Genomic DNA, 27,064 nt, shown 5'->3' on the forward strand with positions numbered 1-27,064 from the left:
AGTGCTTAGCTGAGCAGCGGGTCCCTAGAGCTGCTGTCTATGCACTAGCCACTTGCTGTTTTCGTGAACCCCCCATAAGAGAGATTTCAGTGTGTGGCTGCTCCACATTCCCCACTTCTCATTGTAGCAGATCAGATGAAGAATGAGGGAGAGAGAAAACAGATGCTGTGCCACAACAACTAGAAGGATGTGTGCCGGCACGAAAACTTCAGAGACAAAGATGGAGGGAACTTAGCATTATTGCCATCCCACACTTGTAAGCCCTGTTCTGCCAAGCTGTGGTGGATAAACAAGGGTGGATTAGGAGGAAACTGTAAACAATTAGGGAAAAGAGAGGAATTATGGGAAAATCTCAAGTTCAAAACTGAAGGCAATTGCCTTGTTGGCCACTCAGTCAATGACTTAATCGGCAGCATTTTTGTATGAAGGAACATCTAGAAAACGAGTTTGAGATGAGCTGCCAAGGCACGTCACGTCTAATGATCTAGAACACATTAAGTGAGCTCTAGAGAAACTAAACGAATATTAGAATGCTGATTAAGACAATAAGGTATGAAAGACCACACAACAAGTAAGCAGTCAGTTGAGATTACTATAAAAGTAACATAATAATAAATAATCACATCCTTAAAGCTGCAATCTGTAGCTTTTTTGGTAAAAATGAACAAATAATAACTCACATACATGAAGATAAGGGTATGTGTGTAGGACAACTGATCAAACCAATATATTTATAAAATGAAAGAAAATCTTGCACAATATCTATACTTGCAAAATATTAAAAATATCTTTATTCGCGATGTTTCAATCCCATGGCCTTAATCAGGCATATACACCCTAAAAATGATCAAAATTGTGTTATTTGTCCTTATTTTATTCAGATTCTTTGTTCTTTTTTTGTTGAAACATTGGTAAAAAAAATTTGTAGGAAATCTTATGAAAACTTGGTATTCCCAGAAACCTTATAACCACTTAGCAACACCCTAGTAACCGCTTAGAACATGACATGTGTACCACCCCCAACGCCCTATTATCGTGATAGTGACTTAAATCACTTAAATTTTGCTAAAAATCTCCCTCCCTTCTCTAAACTCCTTCGACAGATTCTATTTTTATTCTGTCAACTGCACAGGATTGTGGGATATCAAAGGCAGCGAAGGAAACATTTATGTCGCTTTAAAAAACCGACCAGATGGTGCGATCTTAGTAGACAGAATGTTATACAAACAGTGGATTCGGATTTGCCTTGATGTGTTTTCCCTGGATACTGCCTGAGAAGTTTGTATTGTTCACGATTCAGACTCAACCTCCCTCTACCTATCACACAGACACATTGTAGTGTTCATCTAGTATATGCTTGCGACCAGTGTGTTCGGTTCTGCCCGCTTAACCTTGGCAAGGCCATGGGCCGAATACAGAACAGCATGTCAACAGAACACACCCGTCTTACTCGACACTGTTAGTATGAGCATCAGAGCGCTCGAACAGGGGCTGTCGACAGCTGTGTGACACACACACAGCACACACAGAGGATAGGCTTCAACAGAGCAGCCCATTGCAGCCACCAAATCAATGAGCAGACACATATAGAGAGAGAGAGAGACAGAGAGAGAGTGAGTGTAAAGTAAGGTGAAAATGAGAGACGGTAAATGCTGAAGGGGATCAGGCCGTGAAGTCTCCCTGCGGCAATACACACTCCCATACACAACCTTGTGTAGAAGAACAAGAAGAAGCTGTGTGTATTACAGTGGAAAGTATTTGACTCAAAATCTGACTGCAAGGACATGTTTCAGTTTGAGGTAATGTGAATAGTAAATGTTAGATTTCATTTAAAACCATGTGATGTGACATTTCACACTGTTGTGATGATGGTCTGAATCGTCACATTCGTGTCGCTGTTCTGTTCTTTTTGCATAACACATTATATTCTGTTTTCTCATTTTGTACATAAATGGAGGAGTTCTTCAATTTACATTTACACATTTGGCAGACGCTTTTATCCAAAGCGACTTACATTGCATAATACTATACATGTTTCTAAGTATGTGCAATCCTCTGGGATGGAACCCATGACCTTTGCATTGCTAGTGCCATGCTCTAACCACTGAGCTTACATACATTTTATTTACGGAAATATACGTTTATGAGTCACTGTAAACCATCGTTTGGTTGCAAACTTACTAGAACTTCTACTACTTTTTTGAACAATTGTTGTTCATTTAAAATTCTGTGTGTTAAGTATTTATGGTTTTATAAACTGTGAAAGGTAAATTAAAAGTGTTAAACAGTACGCAAATCCCTTCAATGAACCATAGATTAATTCAAATTCAACCTGCAGAAAACAAATTATCCAGCGGTTCCTGTATATAGCCTAAATATTTTTTTATAAACAAACACGTATCTACCTGAATTATCCACCAGAAAAAAGGTTATAAAGTCACTGAAACTGTAAAACTGCCCTAGAACGGTACAATGTGTCGTCAAACAAATGACACTGATATCTGCGGCATCTGCCAACATCCATTTATAAGTTTCAACATCAAAGTCTGACTGAAGGGAACTTCCAGAAAATCCAGATAAGAGAGTTATTGGTTTCATATCAGAGAACTTCCCTCTGTGTAAAACAGTTTGTCCCCATTTGATTTCCAGACATTTGCTTAAAACCCCAACAGCGGTTAATGTGAAATATTCTGGAGATCAACATTTCTCATGATGACCTGAAAGTAAAACCAAATAACCACATCTACAAACAACATGTGAATTTTAGTGGTTTTAAAGCGCAGTTTAGCTTAGATAATGCTGATATGACATATTTATTTAATGATTTGTAAATACAGACAAAGTTGGTGTAAATAACAAAAAGAGTTTATTAAGAAATTCACAGGGAAATCTATTGATATTAGTAGCAACACCAAATAACATTTCTTGGCAACTACCGAATCCCGGCCTTCATCTTTATACTGCAAGATTACACATCTGGCATATTCACACCATCACTTGAAAAAATTAAAATAGACCCGTATCTCACCTGCTTTTGCAGTTCAACAATCTTATCAAGTTTTACATGTTAATATTAGATCTCCAGGGGAAAACACTGAGCCAAGACACCATCAACCCGAAGTAAACACGGCTTTCCACCGTCTGTAAAACTGCACAGTCAACTCGCCTAGCAGAAAACGCAATGATTTTCCTACTATGAATGTTCATTCTCTATCCCCACAGCACTGCACCCTGAAACTAATAAGCATCATCAATCTGCAGCCAGATAATTTGCAAATTACTGGCAACTGTTGTGTATTATCGTGTTTAATGTTGTTGCACAAGTCCAATGTTTCTCCAGGAAAACTCCTTAGGGGAGCTACTCGCTTTGATAAGCAGCCCGCGCTCCTTTTGCAACAATTTCCCCTCTAACTTTCGATTCGAATTTCACCGGCTGATGAAATCTGGGATCAACAGCAAAACCCCGGAAACAACACAATTCCAGTGGCTCACAACAAAAGCTGTGTATTTTTTCCTCAGTGTACCGTAGGCAAAAGACCTCTAGGAATTTGTCGCTTCATCTAAACTGAGGCCACAAGGAATTACATAGGTACATCGATTCACATACAATATTTATTCAATACTATACAATTGTGAAGCAAGTAGCATGGATTTAATTAAATCGGTTAATAACTCTGTGTTTAATGTCTAAGCAAAACAGAAACAAGACACTAAAACATCCATCCTAGCTTGAGGTGCAATACAACAGTGTCTACAAATGCAACGCAAGAAAAGATCCGCTTCACAGCTGCTCTGATGACCCGACCTGTAGAAGAATCCATCAAGATGATGTAGAGGCACTTGATGGTAAAAAATGTCTAGTAGACAGATGATAAAAACACATCTTATTTTTTGCCACTTGGCACCTGAGCGCTTGAGCAATAAGTCAGTTATCTCAAGATGATGAAAAGGTCTCTCAAAAGTTTCACATTCAAGTGCAATATTCCTTCAAAACGTTGTCTTCAGCAGTTTATAGATAAGCTTGCGATTCAAGGCTTGAAATTTAAATTGGAAAAACAATAAAGCTAAATCTCAAAAGTACACAACGCCCTTGAATGAAGTTTGGGAATAATCCAAATAATCTGAAGCTCTGAACCAAATGCAAATGCAGTTTTATTTTAGCTGTGTATTTGGCTGTTGTGTGGCATCCGTGTTGATAGATATGCAAAAATCGGGTTTGAAGCAGATAATTGCAAGTACACAATGTACCAGGATGTTTGCCAGACTACCACTTTTGTTGCACTCCAGTCACTTTTTTAAATGACGCAAAAGTGTGGTTTAGCGTGTCAGTCAGACAGTTCCTTCATAGCTAAACAGACGATTCTTGGCCAAATACACTACGAAACACTCTGCTTTTAACGCCAATAGTCGAAACGTTGACTTCAGAGACTAACAATAGAAAATATGAATGTAGAATTGAGCCCATCTCCAATGACAGAAACACACTACAAGGCTGTGACCAAAGCTCTGTGCCTGATACAAAATGCGACAAACATGCATGACATGGAAATGACATGTCTGCTAAATAACATGCATCTGCTAGTTTGACATGGTGATGAGAAATGCAGCTGCCCAATGCTGGTAAGGAGGAAGACAGCAGCTGATTCACAGAAAAGGACGTCCTCCCCTTAACCTACCTGACATTTGAGATACGCAAGCCTTCACTTTCACTCCTGTGGGGGGAAGAGAAAGACACAGAGTTAGAACAGGGAGCAGAAATGTAAGACAGATGAGAATATGAGCAGTTTTCCACATATCAAAATTTATTCAAAATGCTAACTATGCTCAGACCAAACAAAAGTCATTGGAGGTATGCATGTACTGTATATCATATATACAAACCTTGAATTACATGATCCTTTTAATTGTATTGTTTCTATTTGCATTCATTTGCAGAAAATGAACACTGGAGAAACAGGTGAAAATAACAGAGAAGATGCTCTGTATTTTTTAAGACCTCAAATGCTGCAAGTTCATATTTACTTTTCAGCAATTGTATTCAGGAAAAGTCACAAATGTGATAACTTTGTAAATTTATGTGATTTTGTTCAAATTCAACAGACACTGGACTGGAATGGCCACAATACATCTTGAAACGTGAATTAATAAAACTTCTGAATGATCTCTTATTCTTTTCCACGGCTGTAAGTTATTAAGTAACTGCTGATATATGAAATGCATACAAAATGTGAAATGTAAGTTAGGAACGGACATGTATGGCTTCCTATCTCATTCATGTAATGAAACTCTTTTTCAACAGTGCATTCTCCATTCTGAAAATACCCAGTGGCCATTATTACATTCTATATCGGTACCAGTCTCGCCGGCATATGTGCAGTGTTCAGTATGTGATGGAGAGCTCTAATATTCACAATGGTGACTTACAGCTGATTACCTCAGGCATCCCCAACCTCAAACCCTGGTTTAATAATTCACAAGCTCACCCTCGTGGAAAAGCTTTGTTAGAAATACTACAGTACTTATCTAAAGGTGCCAACAGCCTAGTTCTCTCTAAAAAGATGTCAAAAACCTTTACAAATCGGTTATGATCCCATCCCATTACACTGCAAAATTGCCCTACAAAACAGCCTTGGGCTGGAGGACTGTTGTCGATTGTGTAGATGTCGGTACTGTGTACATCCATTTGACTTTACTGTAGGTACATATTTGAGGGTAGACATAAAAATGTTGATGACATGGGTCTACCAGATTCTTTTTTCGCAAATCCAGAGCACCCAGAAAAGAGCACCCTGGACCCCACCCCGGTACCAATATAAGCAAGCCTAATAAAATGTAGGGACTTTCAATGTTTTTTCCATGGGTGACCTCTTTAAATTGCAAAAGAGGGTTAACAGCTCCCCTACTGCTCTGCTTTGACTAAATGTGACTCAATTTGTCACATTATATACAAGCTTGTACCAGATTCAAATGTCAATGAGTCCAGCAAAATGCTGACAGGTCAGTAATTGCACAAGCCTGCCGTGTCTGGCCGCAGATGATAGACTTCTGTCAGGCTGCACCCAATAATATTTGGTGGTAAACCGATAGCATTACACAGATATTATAGTCATTTTCATAGAATTTCCCCTGATGTAAATATATTCGCTAACCCTATTAGAAAAACAGCTTAAGGTCAGCTGGTCTCCCTCTGTGGTTTGCTGACTGAAGACATCATTTGCACACCTTTTACCCAATAAACAGCAGCATTTAAATGCAAGGCGCTACAAAGAGAAAAACTAATTAAGCAGTTATCCAAACACATGCACTTCCAAACAAAGTACACTTCATTTATGAGTACAGTAAGATAATAAAGCAATGGTGCAGATGGCCCATGAGGGTCATAGGTGCTTCATTATAATGGTTTAGTGAGTGTTAGTTTTGAGATGATGTTGTGTGTGCAAACAGAACGGAATAAAAGGCTAAATAAGCAATTACGTAAAGGAAGCGATGCAAGAGGGAACAAGCAGATATTTGGCCCAGAACCATTGCGTCAACCAATTACAATTGTCTATTAGTGTATATTAGGTAAAAAGGGACCTTACTGAGTTGTATTAATGTACATCCATGCATTTTTACCTAAAAAATAAATAATGGACCACACACTTTTTTACAGTAGCCTATGTAAAACAGTTATTAAACACACCATAAACCAATTCTGACATGAATTAAAACACTGTGAACTTAAAACTATTATAGGCACTGATATAAAACACTTGAATGTCATATTAAACATCATGCTATTAGTTGTTTTTACTTGAAGGTCTAAAAAATTGCAGAATATTGCATTCGAGGCATCAACAACAAAACAATCATTCTTATCAATATTCAAACCTATTTCGCTATGTGTGATTGAAATAACTCAAAAGTAACATCAGGGGAATAAAACGGACAGAAAACTATCTAGAAGACATGACCTTTGGATGCTTTCTTTAGACAGTAATGCAGATATAATTGGATGCTTTCTTTAGACAGTAATGCAGATATGATTTCTGTTTAGCTTTAGATTAGAGATTTCAAATCTAGCTCTGGTCAACCACTAACCATATGTAATGCTACTTAAAGACACATATAATGTGTCTGGAAAACTGAAACCAGGGCAGACACTTTAAAATAACAAACTACACACGAAAAATATAATCTGACATCAATTGAAAACAAGAATGATGTGGATCTTTAAAATGCTATTTCCTGAACAGAAATAACTCTCTCCAGATTCAAACCTCATCTTAATAGACCTCAAGTAATTCAATAGAACTTTTTAAACAAATAAACATAAAACAAAGCGTGTGTAAAGATTGATTGTTTGCTAAATTTCCATATAAATTGGATACAAATGTGGGTAGTGCAAGATAAGTCATCTATATTAGTTTTGATCCATTAAATCTCCTTTGGATTTCATAGGTTCTATCATTTTTGACCCTGCCTGTAGCTGTACCACTGTTACACCGCAGTGCCCCCACTGATTTACCTGATTCTGAATTTCAAGCTCCAAACGTGTAAAGCGAAACTAATAAACATAACCTTCGCTGCATACAATGCTATTTTCGTATTAAAGGACGAGAAACACGCATTACACTGATAAATCTGAATACTCATGAGATCATCAAAAGAAAATCAGATCGGTTCAGCGTACTGGGGCTTTTTAAGTGAGCAGAGTTTGGCTACTCTTCCCTCTGTAAAATGTTAGACGAGCACAAATCTAACATCACAGCTCCAGCACTTCAAAGCTGTGGCCGTGCCTCCCCTCCGGAGTGGCCGTAGAGCAGATGTCTGAGAAAAGTCCTGCACGGCAATCGTTTTGTGGCCTTCAGTGACGTACGTTTAAGGAGAAAAAACATCAGAGAAACAGACCACACGGTGATGGACGCAAAGACAGCAAGGTGTGACGGTCTTAAAGTGCAGCCGGTGGCAAAATACAAAGTTGAATATGAATTTTTGCATATATCCATACTTATTCTTTATACTATATTACAGTATATTACAACAATTAAATATATTAGACTGGCCAGTTAATTTCTTTGCTCTGTTGAACACAAAAGTAGATATTTGGAAGAATGTAGGAATGCAAACTGTTCGGTGACAATCAAATATTTTCTCTGTGTTCATCAAAACAAAAACATTTAAAAAGATTCTGAACAACTGGAGCGTGAATAAATGATGAGAATTTTAATTTTGGGGTGAACTGTCCCTTTAACATTTGTTCCTTTTTGTTTTGCCATCATTTGTATGGTAAATATGGTAATACAAGACGTGATTCACTCAAACCATCCATCTGGCTTTTAAGGTCTAAACACAGGGCCCTGGTATTATGCTTTATGCACTGCAGCTCATTCACCACAACACAAGGTTATAATGACCCTAATCGTTATTTCTCTAATGAGGTCCTATCAAAATCAATCATCATTTCCAAGCATGTTTTCATGGCATGCTTATGAACACAATTAAATCAAAGCATTCAATTTGAATAACAAATCATATCTACTCATACACTGGAACAGGTTACATTCAGATTGCTTACTGAACTTCATTGTGTTAAATTGCTATGTGTGGGTTAAAAGGAGGCGGGCATCTAACCAGACACCAGGAATTCTTATAAGCCCTGTTGAAGAGCATGCAAACCAAACAAAGCATCAATAGTCTGGCTGTCTGCTTTAGGCTAATGTGGGCCTTCCCACTCCAGACAGTGATATATTTATTAAACACTCACCTTTTTAATGCAATGCCCCTTTATACCAAAACATATTACAGTAAATGGCATATTACAGTAATGACTGCTACAACATTTAGTATGAAGGGCAAATATGAGCTTTTACAAACAACATGTGTTATGTGTGGTATGACCTACAACAGCGGTTCTCATCTGGTTTTACTTCAGAACCTAATATTTATCCAACACGGCACCAAAAGTGTTTATCAAAGTAAATTGAAGGTTGTTTTTTGACTTCCTGTTTATTCATTACTGTAGTTGGTGTTTGGCTCGGGTAAACTTATTACTGCTTCCAGTTAGGAGGACATTCAAAACTGTTTGCACTGATGTTTATCATTTTTAATCATTTACATTTTCAGGACACAGGCCTCTATGGGATATTGTGTTGAATTCTTTTTGACCCTTAAAAAACTACTCACTGCAGGACACCCCTGTCAAGGACAGAAACCAACAGGGTGAGACGACAGCAGCGCAGCTATGAATTATTACAAAGCAAACTTCTGTGTTGTTTGACGGATAGGAATATAAATAAGTCAAAACCATGCCTGACTTTTCAGATCTGTATCATAAAGCATCATTTTATATCTCCCACTGTTAGACTGAACTTAATCTCATCCTAAACAAAATAGATGAGAAAAAAAACATTCTGGCGTGCAGTAAATCACAGCAAGAGACAGTTCTTCTTCTTTCATCATATTAGATCCTGTGATCTATAAAACACTGAAGCAGCAAAGATAACCCATAAGCAATACATTTCATACTTTTTGTATGAACTCTCACTTTGTGGGAACTTCTTACAGCGTCTGTTCCATAAATTAAAGTCTGTCCAGTGTTGCTTTAGGAATGACACACTGACAGTAAATTTATCAGAGGTAAATGAACAAAAATGACAAACTTTTGAAAACAACCCATATTTCACAAGATCCATCAGACCCTTTGTACAGATTTCAACCAATAAATGACGCACGGACAGACAACATGCAAACGTGTCTTGGGTAAACAATCTGTACGTCTACTTCAAAGAATATGACAAAGTCAATTGCTAAATTGACTGCTGTGGAATACAGATCACTGCTCGAGCTATTAGCAAATAAAGCAATACATTGACTTTTAAAGAAATGTTTAGCTCAAACAAAGCATAATAATAAAAACCATATTATCCAAAATTATATTTATTGATTAGTTTATTGAATTAATAATAATAATGATTATTACCTTATCCGGGGACCCGGCCCCGGATAAGCGGTAGAAAATGAATGAATGAATGAATGAATTATTATTATAATTGTTATTATTTTTCTATAATATTAATAATAAATGACTCCAGTTTAGGGTCAAAAAGTGACAAACCCAAATTAATCAAACCTAAGTTGTTTCAAGACAAAAATGCTGGGATGTTTAACCCATTGCTGGTGAAATAAAAAGATTCTGGGTTAATGTTAACCCAATGGCTGGATTTGTCACTTTTGACCCAACATGGGCTAAACATAAGCCAGCATTTTTTGGTGTATTATATATGTGATTAGTCGCAGTTAATTTGATTAATTTAACAGGACTGTTGTAAAATAGATTGACAGTCCTATTAATTATACATGTAAAAAGCAGTTTATACTCCTGGGTGCCATCCTAAGGTGTTGGCCCATTCATGAGGCAGCCTGAAGCTCCCACAGCTATTAAAGGTCACCAAGACTCAAGCATTCATTCTCTTCTCTTTCTCCTCTCTCTCCATTAAATCCGAAAATTGTTTAATCCAGCAGGGCAATGGAATTAACCTTTTCACCCACCAGCCCGTTCCAGCAGTTCCTGGAAGGCAAATCACATTTTTAAAATGTATAAAGAGAGCACGCCGCAGACCTGCGACCTCACACATTCAAAACTTTTAGCATTCATTAATGCTAAAGATAAGCCATGGATACATCCTTCCGAAATGACAATCGATGACAAATTAATTTTAGAATTGAAAGACTCTTGGAGGACCTGGTTGGGAAACCGTCTTAAATAGAAAAGACAAGGAATATTGGCAAAAGACAAAGTGTCAGTCTGAACTATACAATCAATATGTGATTGATACTTTTCTACATGCATGAATTCATAAACGTGTTTTACGTTCTGAATACAAATGTTTCCCACTCAGCAGTTCTCTCCCACTCAGTGACAGCAAGTGTAAGCCTTTGCAATTTCAAATAAGAGATTCACAGCCCCAAGTTCCCAATTCGATTGCTATTGATTCTGCTGTCTTTGGTATGTAGCAAAACGCCTTGGCAAAAAAGCAGTCGATTGAACAAAAAAACCCTATTTTATCATCATGTTCAATTCCAGTTGAAATGACACTTAGCTAGGCGGATACATAACCTGGTTATTCGCGTTTGAGTGAGCTTGTCCATATAAGGGGGTCTTTTCTTCACCTACCAAAGAAACTGGTAACAATTTATCGCTGCTCTGGACTGTACATCCATTTGCTGTGGAGCTCGGTTCTAATGAAACACATTGCAATGCGAGCAGTCAAGCCTGGCCTCTTCACATGTGGCACACGCTTCGTCTCCTTTAATAACAAAGTGATGAGGAACAGGCCTTCAAGTTGACACATGCTGCAAGATTGCAGGAGAAGAAATAAAGTTTCATGAAACCTGATGATGGATGTACAGCAAGCTTCTGACAGATAATCTATGGCTATTGGATTTGACTTCTGATTAATTTTCCAAATGGGCCATCACGCTACAGCACTGCCAGCAGTTTGGGTCATATGTAAATGGCCATTTGAAGAGCTGCTCTCATTAGATTCCCTCCCATAAACTGGGCTCTGCCTTGGTTGCATTTCAAAACCTCACCGCTAAATTTCCTACCCTATATAAAAAATACAGTAAAATTTCCAGAACGCTCAAGTCTTCAAGAGGTCAAATATCATTCAGGCTATTGGTTACGCCAATCCGACAAACATTGGTTTACAGATATTTTTTAACTAAATGTTTTAAAAGCACCAGAAAGCCTTAATATTGACACTTTCTGGAACAATGCTTCCTAATAGCTGACTCTATAAATCTGAGATACACAAAAACGTAAAAATGATACACTTCACCTTTAAGCTGCCATGATGAAATGTGCTGCATGTGCATTTCACACTAAAAATAAACAAAAAATCAGGTCACTGTGTATCCTGATTTCCAGTAACATCCCTGACCCAGGCATCTTTCATCGATTCATTCTCATCTACTGGCTGTACTGTAATCTGTTTAAAGGCATTTAGTCATGGCCACTGAGTCAGCACTTCCTTTAAAAGGTTTTCCTTTCTAAGACTGATGATTCAGGGTTCATAAACATGCTTAGGCCAAAGATCGTGTTTTACTGCAATATATTATGATGAATGGGAAAACGAGTAATGAAATACACACATGAGCAAATCAGCTGTCGGAGCATTGAATTATATAACTCTCTTTTGTAAAAGCAAACTGCAGACAAGTCAACACAAACCGTTAACTTAATCATGTCTAGGAATCTTAGGAATAATCTTAGAAAAGTAGACATTTTCCTTCTTTTCCAGGCAGGACTAATCGCTCCATCATCATGACAATAGGAATATAAGGGCCGTTTTCAGTGAGACTAAGTTTACAGAAAAGGTCTGACTAATACAGCAAGAAATAAGATTTTGTACAACAGAAGCAAAGCTGTCTTGGTCTTTTTCCCAGGTGAATGAAGTCATGCTCCAGGGCCTTTTGGGGTTCTGTTTATTACAGATATGCCAGGGTTTCTCAGCGAAATTATTCATCACAAAGTTTTCTCTGCAGCTTTGTACACATGAAAGAAAAGTGCCGGGACTGTGGTGCATTCAAATCAGCCAAACTGTAAAATGACACATTAAAGCAGGAGTGCTGGTATGCTGAATATCCAAGCGAGAACGAATGCAACGATATACAGTGATGCCATGGACAAATGCCATGAGTGACCAATCAGAATCAAGTATTCCAGAGAAATACATTATAATAAAACATGTCACTTCTACATTAATGACATTTTGACCAAGTCACTGTATACTTAAAGCAGGATTCCCATTTGAATGCATACTGTAGCTTTGTATCGTTGACTTAAATGGCAAAATGTTAAATGCTTTCGCTATGGATAAATGCATAAGCTATAGTGAATACATGTAAAAGTCCAATGAGCAACTTTACAATTACTTGAAAAATTAGCCCTTTCCTGTGAGACACGATATCATTTTAATCTCATTTTCACTAATAAGATCACATCAAAAGTATGAAGTTGGTAAAGGCAAGCAGGCCGGCACACATCAGACCCAGAGCAGTGCTGACTTTGGACTTCTGCATTTTCACATCGCTCATTACTGGTTCATAAAGCTGCCCCTGGCATCCGCCGAGGCTCTTTGAGGACTAGAGAGATTTACTGTCACTTAGCAGGTTCAACACTCACTCCAGTAAGGGTAAAAGAAAATTTACAGCACAAAAACATACAGTAACGTGCTGACCAGCGGTACGTCTGCGGAAATGCCTTGATGATATCAGAAGATGGGATTGTATTGAAGCAGCGATGGACAGGATGGATGGCTGAGCTGATAAAATTATTCTGGCTTGTCTATCAGGCTGTGCTGGTTTCACATACCGGTTCAGTTGTTTTTGCGGAAATATTGCTGTGTTCCAAATGATATCACAGCCTGGAGCGAGACTGAATAATGCATCATGAAGATGAGAAGTGTGTTGCTAAGTGGATTTGTTTAATGCAGGAAAGGGAGGAGGTTGGCTAATGTATAATGTGAGGAGAATTCACTAAGAAGAATTTACGTGTTCATTTGCAGGCGTCTTCCTTGAAGGTTTTCTGTGCAGTTTTAGCGCCAGATTCGCTAAAAGGATTATCCAAATTCACACCAGTTATTGATTTTGCAGGTTGGTTTAGATCACATGCTGTATATAAACATATTTCACTAATATTGTATGTATAATTCTGGCTATAATTTACATTTATTGGTTTAGCAGATGCTGCTAAAGCGACATACATTGAGAGAGCATCAAATTTGATCAAAGAGCTAACAGCAATTGAAGTTTACCAAGCCATGTTTACAAGTAGGAGGAAATCTAACAATTAAGGCTAATTGCGATTAATCGCATCCTAAATAAAACTTTTGTTTACATAATAAACAGTCTGTGGACTGTGCATATACATTTTGTATTTGTAAACACATACATATACATGCATATATTTAAGAAAAATATAAAATATAAACATTAATAAACATTTATATATAATTTCAATTGTTGGTAAATAAAAATAAATACATATAAATATTTCCCAAATATATATATACACACACACACACACACACACACACACACACACACACACACACACACACACACACACACACACACACACATGTATGTGTTTTTGTGTTTATAAATACAAAATTAATATTCACAGTACACAGACTGTTTATTATGTAAACACAAACTTTTATTCTGGATACGATTAACTGTGATTAATCATTTGACCGCACAACAAACGTGTGTATTTCAATGTATTTCTAAATTAAATACTACAAACAGCTGCTGCATGACAATAAAAATTACTAAAGAATGTCAATGACTACATTACAATATTCTGCAGTGATAAAATGCTTCACAAAAGTGTCTGTTTAGTGTTTACCCATTGTTTTTCCACAGACCATAATGTCAAACATAAGTGTTGAGGTGAATTTATTGAGATTACAAAACAGAAATCGCACATGGCTCTGTTTATTCAGCTTTTTCTTGCTGTTTCAATTTGCTATTATTATTCAAATGCAGAAGGCATATTTGTATAAAACATGATCCGCACTCCTACGGTTTCATATGATATAATGCATCTATATGTCAAATCCCTTTGTTAGGAGAGACTTTCATACGTTTTCTGAACGCTGTCTCTTTCCAAAAAAACAGAATGAAGAAGTAGAAATGAATAGCTAGGGGGGGGACGGTGCAGTTCACATTTAAATCCTGCCGTTTCCTGTCACCTTATCTTCTAGCTTCTCTTTGTTCCTGTCATTTATACACTTCCCACAGGCACGCTGTGACCTCGACCTCACTTCCCGTGCTGCTTCCTATAGGCCAACAGGCAGATTGTCCCTGAAGCAGGTGAGAAAAGATGGCAGTGTTTGGAATGGTATGAAGGATACTACATAGTAAATACTATCCTGTGTACTGTACTATAAAAATAGTAAGTAAAACTGCAAAGATTAACATTAATGACTGCCTGATAATGTTTTGCACAACAAGAGTCAGGTTCTCCAGCGATTAGAAAAGATTGTCGTTCGCACCAGCTGGTAAATTAACGTGGCTGGCGTTGCACTTCCTGAATTTGCTTTGAAATTGTGCCGTGCGTGGAGATGTGCTTTTCGCAGATTCATTAGCAGGTGCTCCAAGCATACAGACTGTCTCCGCATGAGGTTTCCCCAGGAAGTCAAAGATGAAATGGCACAAATAATGAGGGGCATTATCAATCACTGGCAGGAGGCTGCTTACTCACATCCACACGAGAAAAAGAGAGAGAGAGAGAGAGAGAGAGAGAGAAAGAGAGAGAGAGAGAAGAGAGAGAGAGAGAGAGAGAGAGAGAGAGAGAGAGAGAGAGAGAGAGAGAGAGAGAGAGAGGCACTTCACTCAACCATTTATGAAAACTGCATTGGGGACCGCAGAACTGTATACCAGCAGAAGTTGTATAGGAATAAACCATATTACGAAGTCGCTCTTACTGGTAGGTAGACAGATTAAATGGCCTATGCAGACATATTGAAATACTAATGCAAGCAAATTCATTAACATTAGACCCGGATCTGGTTGCAAAACGAACTGAGAAGGCCAATTCCACAACTTCATAAACATCCTTTTCTGGTCAACCTGCTTGTACAGAGAGCAGACGAAATCACTGCCAAACACTCAAAGCGTGCAAACCGCTTTTCTGGTTTGTTTGTGGATTAGATTATAGACAGCGAGTGGGTTTATGTGCACAATCATACACCATTTACTGTATCTATAATAACCCATCATTGTCCAATGTCACACAATAGACTGTAATCTTTATTCAGGTAAAGGTTGTAAACCATTTAATCGAAACGCAGTCATCATTCATACTGTAGCCTACATGTTTTTTTGCTCTGCATTCTGATGTCTTATTCAATGTCTTTGAAATCATACACACACTGAGCTGATTTTTAAGAGTTGTGTGTATTTATCCAATATAAATCTCCAAATAAAAAAATGGAAAAATAATCGGTGGGAAACTTGGGATAGCATGCACCAATAAACCATACCCATTAAACCCGTAAGGTGCATTCATAAAGTGAGAAAAGTCTACAGATTTCACCATTTAGTATGGAGAAACAAAAACCTTTATATTTAAGTATGTTATTTCTTAAAATATTATCTGTGGTTGGCGTTGAAACAACATTTTTGGGTCCTGATCTGTGGTCTGCTACCTATGAGCATGAGGCTGCTCTTTTTCAGGAGATGCTCTCAACATCCAATTTTCCATCTGAAGTGATGAAAAAACACAAATGAAGAGTCTCTTTCCAACACTAGTAAATACCCAAATAAATAAAGCAAAAAACATCAGAACATCAGTCATATCACTATGACGGAAATGATGCTACAGCAGCAACATCCACAACATATTCACCCGCCTGCAGAAACAAGTTTCTAAGCAGATACGACTTAAGGGTTCATTGCAGTTCAGGCCTAATAAAAGTAGCCCATCTGACGCGATCAACAGATGACACGGGATTAAAAAACAGAAGCGGGCAGGACAATGCGCACGCTCACAAAAACAAACCTAACATTTTAATATTGAGAAAGGGATGAAGCAAAATGTCAGTGATTACCATAGGGCTTAAGCTATTTACATTCTTTTTCTTTTCTGTGAGCTAAATATTCTTCAGGAAACCGGTAGAGGCAAATACAGCCACTACAGCATTCAAAATAATGGAATCCCTCAACAACTCACTGTCTTAATGAAGCAGGATGACACAAATGACATGTTGTGCCTCATATGATTCCCTAAACAGGATGTGTGAACTTCCCAACCATAACAATTTGAGCGGACATCCTGTTGTCCTATGAAACAAAACTATTTTAGTTAGATATAAGGCGATTTCCAGAGCCACTTCACACTCCTGGACTCGATTTGTATGTTTTAGGTAGTATTCAAAACGAGTTAGTCACGCCGTTCGTCCGGCAGGTCCAGGTGCACAGACCACAAGAGAGGAGATATTCAATTTAAAATATTCAGGTGCCAGGATGTTGCCAAGTATTCTTTATTAAGCTGCTATAAGGTCTTTGGGGTGATTTCTAGCAGAACCATTGAGAGAGATTCCTAGGCTGTTCTGTGTGGTTTCTTATTGGCCCAATTCAAAAGAACCCAGCCCCAAATCTCTATGCTACTGAATTCGGTTAAGTAGGTTTATATCTGTAAGGTTTGTACCTTTATTTCAATGCTTCTGTGTTGGGGTTGGGAGTTTTTGCTCAGTTTGTCTGCTACATCAAAACTGCTTAAAGTAATTGCACAGTTGTCCTCAACATGCCACACAGCTTGAAGTATCATGTTTGTAGCACAAAGAAAGCAAGTTTAATTTAGGGTTAGTGATTTCAGTACAAGCATCAGCAATAATAGGTGTGGTTTGTCAATCCCTATTATTTCTGTTACAATGGCGTTCCTGTAGCTCATTTTGTTAGATTGTGGGATCGATTGCTAGGAAACACATACAGGCACCTTTATACCTTTAAATAAAAGTGTCTGCCTACACACTGCACACATTTTTGATGTTCACAAGTTATCCGAACAATTATGAACGCCTACCATATTTACATTCGAACAGCGTCTAGGACGTTTACTATGAGGAAACCTCTGGCCATTGAGCTTGCTATTAAACTGATTCAGATAATTGGGGCTGTTTCACAACCTGTGATCACTGTAAAGAGATCCCTTAAGGAGCCAAAATCACAGCTTTCAAACCCTGTTCCTAAAATATCTATCTGTCTCCTGATTGGCTCAAGCCAGCTGGCGAACCGTGAGTCAGAATATGACACAGCCTTGATTTATTATCATTTCAAATAGACGTAAATTCTCACAAGTGCATCTTACCAATTCATGACATGTATCTCTAACCGGCTCACCGGGCCCTGCCAGTCTGTGCAACTCTCTGTTGTACCGAATGTCTGCTTAACCTGTTATATAAATCCAAATTATCCTCATTAATCTCCGTCTAATTATTGAAAAGCTTGGGCTGAATAAGAGAAGTAATGCTTTATCGCCGGATGGTGGTGCCAAGGGGTGAGATGATTTCATGTTACAGCCTTATTAAAATTCCCCTGGAGAGCTTCTCTTCATCTACGTGACCTTTGACTTTTTGGCAAACAGCACTTCTCACCTGCAGCTCTGCTCTTGCTCTCCAATGCCCTACAGGTGGTTGAAATGACATAAGGTTATATGTTCAGCTACAGCCGGGTGACGTCAATTAGGATAAAACGTCAAAACACAAAACGGACCTGACAAATCCCTACAGAGTTACTATGATTCTGTTTTATACATTTATTTTTATTTTCAGATTAATTTGAGTTTAAATTTGATCTTTTTTTTTAACAAGTTTTCGTCATTTAATTATTTAGTTGTTTATTTTTATGCTGTTTGTATTTGTTTATTTTCCATTTAAAAAATGTGTGACTCAACGTAAACTTCAGTTTATTTGCTGAGACAACATTTCTAATTTACTGTAGTTAAAATGAATAACATTTAGGCTAATATTTTATTTATTTTTATTTCAATTAACAGAACAAAAGGCTATTAAGTGGTTTTAAACCATAAAACGATCGACCCTTTTGATGCCAACTATAAAACCACCAACCCTGTTACAGTCAACCTCCGAAAACACACAGTGACTCTTTCTCAGTACGTATTACAGACGCCACAAATGCACTTTACAAAAATTACATTTTGTAACAATGTTAAAGGAAAACAACACCGTGTTGGTAAAGCCACCGGATCTCCGTGCACGCCTGTAGTAAGTGCTAAAGCTGCTCTTTAAGGCTTAAACGTATATTGAACATTATGTACTGTAAACAGACTCACACAGTGAGATTACTCATCGCTGCTGTGGGAGTCTGCGGTTAAAGCCGGGATTAGTGACGTAGGAAGTTATTGTGAATTTTCAAGTTAGGAACTTGACTTTAACGGAAGTGCCTGAGCCAAATGCAGAACTCATAATTCAACAATGAAATTTCTGGGTTTTGAAACCCCGTGGCTCTGAAAGCAGAACTTTTGTATCTGCTAAGCCTCAGGCAATCGTTATTAAATGCAAATATAACAGGAACACATTACCAGTGTGGTTCCCATTTTCATTAGAGACGCAATAAGAACAAAATAAAGGAAACCCATTACAGATGAAGGCTTATGCTGTGACGTTCCGTGTAGCGGTGACGTTAATTGGGAACTGGCTGAAAAGCGAGCAGACCGGGAGGGGCGAGTGAGTCGCAGCCAGCGCTGCTTTGACAGTGGGTGAATGAGCTAAGCGCTGCCTTTAACATTAATGCCAAATTGCTCTGTTTGCCTCTCATGCTGGATGGTGGCAAATTCCCACACTTTCAACCGCACAATACTCTTAGAAAATGCTTAGAAAAGAACCAGCTGCAGTTCCCTTTGGATTTTCAATAAAAACGGAGTGTGCAGCAGACGCTTGGGTAGTAAATGGACGTTATAGCTGGTGCCGCTTTTGGAGAGAAATTTATAACCAAATATGGATCTAAACATAGCTATTGTTTACACCATTGGCAAAGACTTCTAATCAAAGCATTTGGCCAACATTTCAACACTGGAAGCAATTGGGAGAAATGCTCAATTCATTCAGAGCTCTACTACACAAACTAATAATAATATTCTGTAGATTCTGAAATAAATACATTTTAAGCTCTATAACCAGCATTATTGGCCACATGCATTTTTATTAAGTGTATGAATGCAAGGTAGGGATTTATAGGTGATTTCTCCTGTATACAGTAAGTGAAAAGCAACAAATGCCCAAACATAGAAAACAAAAAGCTAATAAATGCAACGCATAGTCCACATGCAGAATGAGACATTTATTAAAAAACATGTATTGTGCACATTTTGTATATTCGATTACATGTTTAACTGAAACACAGTTAGAGTGATCCGCTTGGAAAAAGTGCCATTGATGATTTACAGCTTAAAGACTATAGACACATTTTATAAAGAATCCCTAAGGGTGGAGTGTGATTTTTTTTGGGAAACATTTTATGGCATGTCACAGCTGCTGTAAACAGACCGTAACTTGTTTTAAAGACCATTCCTTTTAGTATTTGAATTATTTGGAAAAAGACGAATTTGCAATGCTAATATACTAACATTCTTAGCTATGCTACGAATCAACTGGCGGTGACAACACATCCTTAAGTTAACATGCCTTTCAATTTGCACAGTACTTTATTGTATCATCTGACCATGTTACCACAGACCGCGGCCCTGAATTAAAAATATAAATCAATAACAAGACACCCTCTCGGAATAAACTGCTGATGGCCACATAATATATCAGTTCATAAGACAGACTTTGGATGAACCAGAGGCGAGAATGAACACAACAATACATTTGAGGAAATATCCACAGAGAACATAAACAAGTCATAAGGCCTTCTCAATTCCGGCTGGGGTCACAAATGCTTCATAAATTCAGAATCCGTCTCTCCTACCACTACAGTAATAACACAGAATTGATTTATAGGTGGCTGGGGATGAGTCAGAGGCTGGTTGTGGTTTCCAGAATGAATGAGAAAAAACGTTATACTCAAAACTATAGGAAAAAATGTAGATAAAGATAATATTTAGCGTCTTGCCAATATACAGATGTATGCTTGATAAGCGCAATGAACAAAATGTCCCAATGACTGTGGTTCAACATTCTGATAAGCCTGTAATGCTTCAAATAGGGGCGACTTCAGACTGACAACGCTGAACATGAACCAAGACAGTACATATAATACACCATCCAACACCATCAGCTTCAGTGAACCATAGGCAGGACACTCCGAAATCTACAAGAGGGCTTTCGGTGTAGCTGTAAAGCCCTGCCCTAAGGGTGAACAGAGCCAAGCAAATCTTCATCATCCATTCCAGCCTCTTCAAGACAGATTCATTCCCACCTTCCCCGAGCCGAGGCCCTCGGGGGCCGCATTTGTTCTGCTGCATACACCGACGTGCCAGAGCATAGAATACCAACACGAATTAAAACATCAACGAGACAACAAAAAACGGTAAACAACACTAAGGAATGTTTTTTTATGCATTTAACCTCGGAGGAGAATGCAAATATGGTATATTAAATAATATCATTCAGATCTATGGTATCTGATACCATCACTGTACCATGGTACCATGTTGGGGGAATAATTAAAAACACACATCTCCAACTGCAACTCGATGAATTCCCAAAGGTTCAAAACAAATCCCACCCTACATTTTTCCCCCATTCCTTTACCACTCCGACAAAGACCACACTGCACTAATAAAACGGGTTGTAAATGACAGTTCACATTGCGTTTAAAAGCAATTCTTAGGCATATAGTAAAACAAAAATCTCAGAAATCTTGCGTGGCCTTCGTGGCTTATTGCTTCGGAGAAATAAGGTAGCATTAGGGAGCGAGAACTAGAAGGCTGGAGTCTTCCAACATGACACAGCCACTCACCTGAGAGAGAGCAAGAGCACGCTGTGCATCGGGCGACTAATCTACCCTCCCTCAGGCCGTGATTTAGAGAACGTTCCCCGGCGCTGGATTAAATCTCTCCTCTCACGCACCCTGCCCCCTCCTGTCAGCCACTTCAAGGAGTAATGGGGCCAAATTGAATGCAGAGATTAGAAGCGCACCGTGGCCTGTGTTCCGGACAATTTTGACGCTGCGCTCGCCGGACAGATGCTGCTCTCAAATCAAACTGTCATTGAAAACTTAGTGCTGTGGGAGTTTGGCCTGCTACTTTACTTGGCTGAAAGCAAGTAACCATTTATCAAAGAATGTGAGAGTGGACCAGAGCACTTTGACCAATCTGTGCACTGAAGAACACTACAGTGCACTCACACCCTGGGTGGTGAATTAATCAAACTTTTACACTCTGCGAAAGCATACTTCATGGTTGCCTTCATGGACACTAAAACTAACGGAAAGTTTGTATAGGATTAATGTCAAAATGCAATAATGATACTAGTTAGAATACCGATTAGACAGATAGACAGTTGTGTGTGTCTTTGCCATATTTATTTTTAATTTTTTGCGTGGCATGTGAAATGAAAGTGCATTTATTCACTTTGTTCTTCTTACTTTTCCTTTTATAAATGTAATGTTTTGGTTATAGTTATTGTTTCATGAACAGCTGCTTTGTAACAATGAAAATGATAAAAGCGTTATGTCAATGCATTTGAGTTGAGACAGATAAGTTGATAAATGGAAAGACAGACAGTCAGAAAGATAGATAGATATATAGATAGAGAGACAAATGGCTAAATGGATGGATAGCTGGATAGATAGATGGACTGATAAGTTGGTAAACGGATAGACAGATAGATAGACAGATAGGAAGATACACAGAAAGTTAAACAGATAGGTAGATAGATAGACAGATAGACGGAGAGATTAATAGACAATACAGGCTCATAAATGGATGGATAGGGCAGATGGTTGTACATACATGAAAGGACAGACAGACAGATAAATGATAAATAGACAGACACAAAAAAGGTTCATAAAAGCATAACAAGCGGACATCAGACAGGCTGTTGATGAATAATCTGTCTCCTGAAATGAAATATAAATGGATCTGGTCTCTCCACACTTTTTTTGGTATTTATTAAATGTCTTCCCCATCATACATGATGGATCGCTTGCTTCACAAACCCCGCGAACGAGGGTGAGACTGATCATTCATGAGCTAGACGAAGACAGTCCATTTCCAACACAGCGGGTGTTTCAACAAACCCTAAAACCCCCAAAGGGAAAGGCTATTAACAGCAGAAGCCTGTCGGCTATCTCTGTGGCGCACCATGCTTATCACAAAGTGACTCCAGTTGAAGCGAAGCTCGACTAGACTGTATTTATACAGCTAAGTGCTAGAGGAGAGTAAATTTTCAACCTCAGCTGGGGAATTAATGCTTCATGCAATTCCCTAGAAGCACAAAGAATTGGTTACGTGTCTTTTCGATACGTTCCTGCTAATATTCATCTTTCATGTGGCATTCACTTTGTACTAGTGCCTGACTAAATCACAAGAGTGCTGCCAAGATGAACACTGTCATTTAAGTCAAAAGTTGCAGCGAGCGGTAATCGCTTCAAAACACCAGCGTTCCTGAGCCAATGTTGCCTCCGCGAGGAATTTACTGATAGACGCTCACTTGAGAGATTGCACGGAAGAGAAAAATATATTATGCTCCTGAATGAGGAGGAAAACTCTTATAAATGAGTATTTGTGTAGTAATGGAGTTTATGCCTCATGACACCAGAACATTTTACAGGGATAGTTCATCCATTTTATTCCCTTTTATTCACCCTCATGTCATTCCGAATGTCTATGACTGTCTTTCTTCTGTAGAACAAAAAAATAAGAGATTTTAAAGAATGCTTGTAACCAAACAAAATTTGCCCACATTGACTTCCATTAAATGGACACAAAACCACCGAGACATTTCTCTAAATATATTCTTTTGTGTTTCACAGACGATGAGGTCATATACAGGTTTTAATGACATGAAGGTGAATAAATGACTAACCCTGCCCATATGCTTGTCGCTGTGTTAGAGCTGAAGGAACCATGTCATTTCTTTTCCACTTTTTCCTGCACTGTACCTGTTCGGCTTAAAGCAACATAATTCATACGATTCATACATTACATAAATGTAGGCTAATCCATTTGGCAAGAGACTGATCCTTAAGTTTAATCAAAAGGAAATGCGAACATTCATTTGAAAATTAGATAAGGTCGAAAATTTCAGCTTTTTCAACATCAGATTAAAACATGTGCATGGACCAATATGAAGCTCCAGTCGTATCTGCCTCTGGCATGTGCTTTACAGTGATAAGGGTTCGCGCACTGCAGGTAACATAACTGTTTTGGGAAAGAGGACTCATAATCGCGATAATGGATTGCCGATCAACTCTAACTTGAGGCGTAAACATAAAACTGCCTGATGGGCAAATATTTAATATCTATTCAAAGCCAGCTAGCATTTGAGCCTTTGGTGAAAATGGATTCTCACTAATGTTGGACCTACCTTTAGATTACGCTCTGTACGAAAACTTGGCAACGCATTTGGCGCAGAACTCTACAGCATGTTGTGACAGAACCTAACTTACTGCCAAACATGAAATATACAGTTAGTATAGAATTGAACTAGGCCAGGGTTGTCATTTACACTATTTATTTAAAAACAAATGTAGTGGTGCTGGGCCAACCTAGAAGAGATGAAACACAACCTAATAATTGTCGATCCCACATACAGTTTTTATTAGCAAACAAAGTTACAAAAATGTAACTGAAAAATACCAATTGTACGTTAATCATAATCCTCCCTTTTCAGAAAAAGCTGTACTGTTGACATTTACATTTAGTCATTAAGCAGATGCTTTTATCCAAATGGACTTACAAAGAATTCAGCAAGCAATACATATGTTGACATATAAGAATAAAGTCAAGTTTCAAGCTACATGGTGCCTGAGGTTAATTTTTCAATTTATTATTATTATATTTATAGTTTTATAATTTTTCCAGGCCAAACCCAAATTTTAGTAACATCCGCCGGTTTTTTGAAACTGATATTATAGATTGATATCTATGGATTTTTTAGATAATCAGTTAACCTAGCTAGTATTTATGTGTGCTTTTATGTAGCTTTTATTTGCGGGGTTTTATTCTATTGTTAAATTCAAACGTTGGTGAGAATTTTTTTTTTTTAAATAAAAACGATAGTCGATAGTGTGAAAAATGGCTTTTATAGACCAATACCGACCATTGGCCGATCTGGGCATGTCCACACACAACACACCTGAAGCGAATGCAATGAGACTTGTTTTCCATTAACTGCATGTGATGTTCAGCAAAAAGCCTATTGATCCGCAACTAAACAAAGACAAGTGGATGGACAAAATTACTGTCACAAAATTTCGGACAAAATGTGTTTATTACCCACAATAATGTTCCCCATTGGTTTGATTGGGCATGGAGCGTTAAACTAAGCCATAAAACCGAATGACTGCAAGTTCTCACTGACTGGATTTAATTTTCACAAATTGCTAATCAATTATTAAATTATGAAATATCTGTATCTTTCTCCTGCCACAAATGAAATGTAAGCTATTGCCTTTCATTCCCAGATTATCCAGTGATTCGCAGACTATCATTTAGCTCCCTTTCCTTAGTCGGTGTAGTCGGTCTCAACAAGACCATGTTCCCAAACCAGAATCACCATCAATCAGAGTGTCATGTAAGGCACCATGTTTTCACAGTGGACTCCCCTCAGACAGAATCCAATATAAGCTTCTTTTTGTCAGGTCTTGCTCATGCTGTAGACCCTCAGTGACTAATAGCTCAGAGGCCCTGCTTATCAACGGCAGAATCAATTGTCAATTAGAGTTGTAAGGGACGCTGCATTGACAGTTGGCAGAGAATGTATGATTGTCAAATCCAAGTGTGAGAATGTGCACTTTCGACGTGCCCGCGAATCAAGGGCACAAAACAAATGGTCGTGACAAACAAGGATAGATGTTAGAAACGACAACAAATCTCAGTTAAGACAGAATTCAACACAATTGCACTTTGAGTGTTGTTTATGTTGCTAATTGAGCGCAGCGCTAGCAACCCTAAAGTCATGAATTTCCAACAAATTCATAAATGTAAATGAAAGCTCACTCAGAAATGTACATGATATAATCGTTTACTCAGTCTCATGTCCTTCCAAACCTCTATGACTTTGTTTCTTTCGCAGAACACAAACGATATTTTGAAGAACGTTGGTAACCAATCAACAGTTTATTTCTATTGTATGGACACGAAACCACAGAGATATTTCACAAAATATAAAAAAGTCACAAGTATTGAACAACATGAGTTTGAATAAATTATGACATAATTGTGTATTTCGGGGGGGGGGGGGGGGGGGGGACTGTCCCTTTAAATGTTCACAATTCTAACACAGTTCCCCTTCATGCTTGGGTAAATACGTTATAAAATACAGCAGAAAAGATTTCTTACTCTCAAAAAGAAACACGTTCATTTAAAGATGCAGAGCTGAGTGTGTTCCATTGGCTGTATGATTTTCATTTAACCAGCTGGTATCCCTTGAGGATTCCCATCATCCTGTTACAGATGTAAAGCAGCGGTCACCACACAAAACATTCTCTTAACCTAAAACTATCATCTCGTCTCTATAAAAACATGTTCAAACTGAGCCAGTGAGTTAGTAATGAGCTATACGGAATTCACACGGAAAACATTTAGGATGTTAAGATTGTTTAGATGTTATGTAGAGTTCACCCATTAGTTTACAATAAAGGGAATATGTACAATAAGCCAAACGTCACAGCAAAATAATATTATAAAAACCATGGCACTGGAAAGCAAAGGGCGTTTTAGCAATAATGATGGGCTGACTGTACATTACCCAGGTTATTACTTGACAACTTGCCAAACTCTTAGTAAATGGAGTTGGACATTCAATTATTTTATTATGAGAGACAAAGGAGAACACAGTGTGATAAGGGAGGCATAAAGCTTGAACAGATAGTGCCTGGAACAACAGTCAATTACAGACAAGTAGTTATAAGTTAGTGGTCATTAAATAAAATGATACAACAGTCAGTTCTGGTGCTTGATTCTGATTGGACGAGAGGCGTCCCACAAGTGGAGCTGCACAACACTCCTCATTCATGCGATTCTCGTTCATGTGGCATATGAAAGGGTATTTTCAGGTTTTTGGCTAATTTAAAGCTATGTTGCACTTACCATCATGCATACGTTCAAATAACATTCGCACTGAAATGCAGCCATAACACTCATTCTCATTGCTTTAATAATCCACCGCAGAGTTTTAATAGGGGTAATATAATATACTACAATACTGTAACTAAAACACAGGCAAAACTGTATGCCTTTCAAAATACGATCATGAGCTCTACACAATCTACATTAAGCAGAAGTTAATTGAATATACAAATCAGGAGCCCAATTAAGACAAAAAAAGAAATTTACAGTTGTTTACAGAATTCATAAGTACAAGAATTATTCTGCAAAATCTGC

The 27,064-nt window shown here is 38.0% G+C and overlaps 1 protein-coding gene across 1 annotated transcript in view; it reads right to left on the reverse strand.

The window, feature by feature from the left end:
• Positions 1 to 902: 902 nt before the first annotated feature.
• The window catches only part of LOC306909091 (IQ motif and SEC7 domain-containing protein 2-like), a 31,559-nt gene continuing 5,397 nt past the window's right edge, over positions 903 to 27,064 (reverse strand). Inside the window, exon 2 of the mRNA XM_079482477.1 lies at positions 903 to 4,712. Coding sequence (XP_079338603.1) covers positions 4,673 to 4,712 — 40 coding nt within the window. The 3' untranslated portion in view covers positions 903 to 4,672. The remainder of the gene's footprint in view (positions 4,713 to 27,064) is intronic.

This window comes from Barbatula barbatula (genome assembly GCF_947034865.1).
Source record: "Barbatula barbatula genome assembly, chromosome: 20".
Lineage (NCBI taxonomy): Eukaryota > Metazoa > Chordata > Actinopteri > Cypriniformes > Nemacheilidae > Barbatula > Barbatula barbatula.